The sequence below is a fragment of the Penaeus japonicus genome, unplaced genomic scaffold, assembly GCF_977035675.1.
Source record: "Penaeus japonicus unplaced genomic scaffold, GWHDUDI00000001_assembly GWHDUDI00000008, whole genome shotgun sequence".
Classification (NCBI taxonomy): Eukaryota; Metazoa; Arthropoda; class Malacostraca; order Decapoda; family Penaeidae; genus Penaeus; species Penaeus japonicus.
In genome coordinates this window covers 27,665,980-27,670,979 of record NW_028234410.1, presented here as the reverse complement: position 1 = coordinate 27,670,979, position 5,000 = coordinate 27,665,980, and the positions used below count along the sequence as shown (strand labels likewise).

The following is a 5,000-nucleotide window of genomic DNA, read 5'->3' as shown; positions in this document are numbered from 1 at the left end:
ATCTGATGAAAATTTTCACCATCTGGCAATGCTGTTGGGTTGGGGAATCGGGGGTGGGGTGGGGTGGAGGGGGGACTGAAGATTCTTAAAAGAGAAATTGAAATGTTGAATATAGAGATAGATAGAGAAATTGATAGATATAGATGGATGGTTGGTTAGGTGGATTGATAAATTGATACAAATGGATGGATAGATAATTGAAAAAAATAATTGACTGGTAAATTAATAAAGGGCTTTATGTATGAAATGAAAGGTAGATGGATGGATGGATGCATGGATGGGAGTAAGTTTGAAAGAATGGATAGTTAAATTGATGGATGAACAGATTCATGAATTAATGGAGGGAATGAAGGATGTATGAATGGATGCATGGAGGGAAGGAAAGATGGATGAATACATTGATAAAGAGAAGGCAAGATGGATGAATACATTGATAGAAAGAAGGAAAGATGGATGGATGCATTAACAGAAAAAAGTATAATTGAATGGAGGGAAGGGTTGATGGATGGATAAGCACATGTTTGGATGGATGAATGGATGCATTAATAAACGGATGTAGATGTATTCAGAGATGAGTGAGTGAATTAATTGGTGTATTCATGGATGAATGGAAGCATGGATGGGGTGGATTGTTGAATGGTTTAATGGATTGATATATGGATAGATGGGTAAGAAAATGGTTCAATGGATGGATGCATGAAAAGATGAATGGAACATGAAGGAATGATAGATGGAAGCTTTAATATATGTACTTGTACTGAAAGTGAGTGAGTGAGAGTAAAAGTAAAAGAGAAAGTAAATCAAAAAGATTATTATTCATGATGCAGAAGAAAAGATAGACTACTGATAATCACTCCACAATAGTAATTACATCCATATGATAATTAAATCTTGATTATACTTTCCTTTCAGTTTCACTAAAGCCCATACAATATTTACATCCTTTACAAAAAGAAAAATAACTCATGTTTCACCACCCAGTAACCAAGATGGACGTGGAGATGGTAGTCGAGAATTTCATCGCAGGCGTGATGGTGCCATGCAAGAGGACCATGGACTCTTACGAACCAGGCACAGGTCGCGTTTGGGCCAGGATTCCTGACTCTGGCAACCTAGAAGTCAATGCTGCGGTTGCTGCTGCCAAGAGAGCTTTCCCAGAGTGAGTAAGAAGGGGGAGATGGAAGGGGGATGGGGACAGAGGATGGGAGATGGGAAGCATTTATATGTATATGCATATATTTATTTATTTATATATATATACATGCATATATATAAATATATATACATACACACACACACACACACACACACACACACACACACACACACACACACACACACACACACACACACACACACACACACACACACACACACACACACACACACACACACACACACACATCTAGACATCTAAATGTGTATATTTTATGTATACAAGAAGGAATGAAAAATAAGAAAGTCAAAATATAAAAGTAGATGAAAAACTATTGTTTTTGTACAAAAAATATATTGTTTAAGTTCCCTGTCTTTGAATTCAGATGGTCCGGATTGCCCATTCAAGAACGAGCCAAACATCTCCTGAAGGTGGCCGACTTACTGGAGAAACGCCTTGAAGAGTTTGCTGTTGCTGAATCTCGCGATCAGGGCAAGCCAGTATGGCTAGCAAGGGCGATGGACATACCTCGTGCTGTCCTCAATCTTAGGCATTTTGCTCAGGCCGTTCCTAATCAGCTAAACACGTGAGTATGTCCATTCCGGAAGGGACAAGGAAGCTGCTTAGTTTTTAATAGATGTAATAGTTTGTAGCAATTAACAGGGATCATAATGAAAAGGGGACTGTTGTTGTTATTGGGGATTGAGGACCCTAGGATTCTTTGTAGCAAGCCCACACTGTGCAGATTGGCAACCACTACCTCCAGTTCACTCCAAACTGTTATGAGGATGTAATGTTGTGGTATCTATCAACTGTCTATACTGTGCACACCCCTAGTATTAGTGTGATAGTATGGAAGCCATGGCATTTTTGACAGAAACCTATGTATATTTTCTAGTCTGTTTGAATGTGTTGTGTGATGTCTGCAGTTGAGTCATGTGAGGTATACTCTGTTTTTCTGGGCAGTTGTGTTTCTATGCTGTATATGTGGGGCTCTCAGCAGAAAAGGTTATTGTTAAAGATAATTTTCAGTCTGAAAATGTCCATTTGCAAAATAGCTAATATTAGATTTACTCTTGAACAACAGATCAAGTGTTAAGACTGAAGCAGGCGTAGTCAACTACACAGTCCGGGAGCCAGTGGGTGTTGCGGGTCTAATTAGCCCATGGAACCTTCCTCTTTATCTCCTGACCTTCAAACTTGCTCCAGCACTCATATGTGGTAACACTGTTGTTGCCAAGCCCTCAGAACTCACCTCTGTCACAGCCCATATGCTGTGCAAGGTGCTACAGGATGCAGGTAATGCAGAGACAGAAAATCTAATGAGCAGATTAGTAATATTGAGTTCATATTCAGTTTCAGATTTTTTAATTGACTTGATTCTCTGATTATAATAAAGTGTAACTTCAATAATGGCCTACCATAATCAGTAAATCTGCATAAAACAGGTCATTGTTTGTGTTACAAGCCCTTGTGATGTCGTGTGTATGATGATCTTTGTATTAGAATGCTAATGATTCTGCATAAGGTTACTTTTATTGAGTGTTAGGTATTCAGAATATTAAACTATATTAACCACAACAAGAGTACTTAATTCAGGTTTACCAATACAATTTTTTTTTTTTTTTAGTATTCATAACCATACAGATGTTAACCCAATGTGTACAGGTGTCATGACATACATGACACAGGAGCTCTGGCCTGACGACAGGTGTCATGATATATGACGTTCAGGGATCACTGTGTTATTTTATTGTGCTATGAGTAATGAGTGAGTGATGATGACAATTGCAGTCATAATTACTATAATTACTGTAACATTAAGAAAAATGGGTTTCACCTAACATCCAAAACCATGATGGCACCACTTTCTTGTAGCACCAGCAGAAGAGAGAGCTTTGAATGGCACCCATTCACAGTCTCTAGCAAGCACTATCTTTATAGAGCGAAGGCACACAGCAAGTTGCTGACCTCTTGCTTTAAAGTACCGCAGATGAAGGATGTGCAGGCAGAAGGGGAAGAGGAATGTGACTCAAACTATACCCAATGTCTACAATGTTCCCTTGTGACATTAGTGATGCCTTTTATTATGGTACTCACAGTCATAAGCACAAGTGTCCTTCCTTTTCCCTATCTCTTCATGTTATCTTCATTGTGGATGGTTATATATTTCATATTAATTCATAACAGTACATAATTATGAAAAAAATAAAGGTGCTTTTTGTCATCCCATAAAACACTTCTATCACACTGAATGTAAAGAAAATTATGAGCTGATATGAACCCTAAACTACAATTTTAGTCAACAGCAGCATTGATAGAGCCTGTGATATGACAGATATGTCTCTAAATACAGTAAAGCACACAAAAATTAAAACAAAAATGGATCTAGTTTTACAATGAGTGACTAAAAGAAAGTGGGAAAAGTCAAGGTATGTTGTGTGAATCTACCTCACTCTGAAATAAAACCCATCCTGGAGACTGGGCAAGCAAATCTATTCCCCATCCACAATTGGTTAATGTATTGAAACAATGAATATAAAATATAAACCACCAAATCAACACAAACATATGTAAGAGCACACTTGGAGATGAACCTTCAACTATAATTACTTCAGCTTGTGAATACACTAAGTCATTAAGTGAATCTAAAAAAAAGTAAGGTAAATGGTTTGATATGATCCACACAATAGTAAAAACTCAATGTAGTATGTAGTGCAATGTATTATTATACAATTTGTTCTGCCAGACTTTCCTGCTGGAGTGGTCAACATGGTGTTTGGAACGGGACCCTCAGCAGGTGAGGCTTTGGTGACCCATCCTGACGTTCCTCTTGTGTCCTTCACTGGCTCAACTACCACAGGGAAGCACATAGCTCAAGTTGCAGCACCAATGTTCAAGAAACTTTCATTGGAGGTAGGTAATATATTATGTTTTAGTCAATTTTTTCCTTTTTTTCAGCAAGGGTTTTATTTGGGAATAAATAGTTTGTGTGAGTTGTTTTTTGTTTCAATCTTTGCTAACTGTGGGAGATTTTTACTGTAGGATGACATCTGAGTATTTAAGCCAGCTAAACCTTGAATCAGTATGCAGAAACACTACTGTCTCCCATGGATAACAGAAGTGTCCATTATTTAATTAGTAATTAACCCTCTCGTGACGGGTGGTACAACACTGTACCGCGCATATTAGGCCTGTTCGCTAGGGACGCGATATGGCGTCGCTTATTTAACTGATTTAGGCCTATGCGTTCGAAAGCCCCGGCATTGTGACATGCAAGGCTGGAATGCCCCCGTCGTGAATGGGTTAATATATGTAATGATTATGTAGAAAAGTTATATCTCTTCAGATACAATTTTACAAAAACTCATATGAATTAGTACAAGAATTCATGTTAATGATTTCTGTTAACAGAAGTAGCTATGAAAATTGCTATTATTTTCTGTTAATCCATTCATGCTGGGGACATGCATTGTCTACAGATGGCAATACGTATATGCAAAAATAAGTTTTTTGCCTGAGGACAGGGGTAACACGTAGGTGCCAATGTCATCATAGCATATTTGACTTTAGGAGAGAGTGTTTTGTTGTTTTTCTCTATGAGCTAGTTGCAATTCTGATTACTTTAAGTATCATGATATTCACAAAAATAGGTTTATTTTAAAATCCCAAACATAGATGATGCCCCTCTCTCCTAGTACCAGCAGGAAAGGAAGCCTGAATAGCCTCTACTAAGGACTATGTTCAGAGAGTGATGTAAAACAGTAAGATGCCTACCTCTGGCTCTATAATACTGGCAATGGAGGATGTACAGGTAGAGTGAGAAAAGCAAGTTGATCCGGAC

At 38.0% G+C, this 5,000-nt stretch overlaps 1 protein-coding gene across 1 annotated transcript in view; it reads left to right on the top strand.

Annotated features, from left to right (window-relative positions):
• The window catches only part of LOC122267547 (2-aminomuconic semialdehyde dehydrogenase), a 17,676-nt gene that overhangs the window by 4,523 nt on the left and 8,153 nt on the right, over window positions 1-5,000 (top strand). The window contains exons 2-5 of the mRNA XM_043037596.2: window positions 982-1,159; window positions 1,542-1,742; window positions 2,244-2,455; window positions 3,906-4,072. Of these exons, the coding sequence (XP_042893530.2) occupies window positions 990-1,159; window positions 1,542-1,742; window positions 2,244-2,455; window positions 3,906-4,072 (750 nt within the window). The 5' untranslated portion in view covers window positions 982-989. The remainder of the gene's footprint in view (window positions 1-981; window positions 1,160-1,541; window positions 1,743-2,243; window positions 2,456-3,905; window positions 4,073-5,000) is intronic.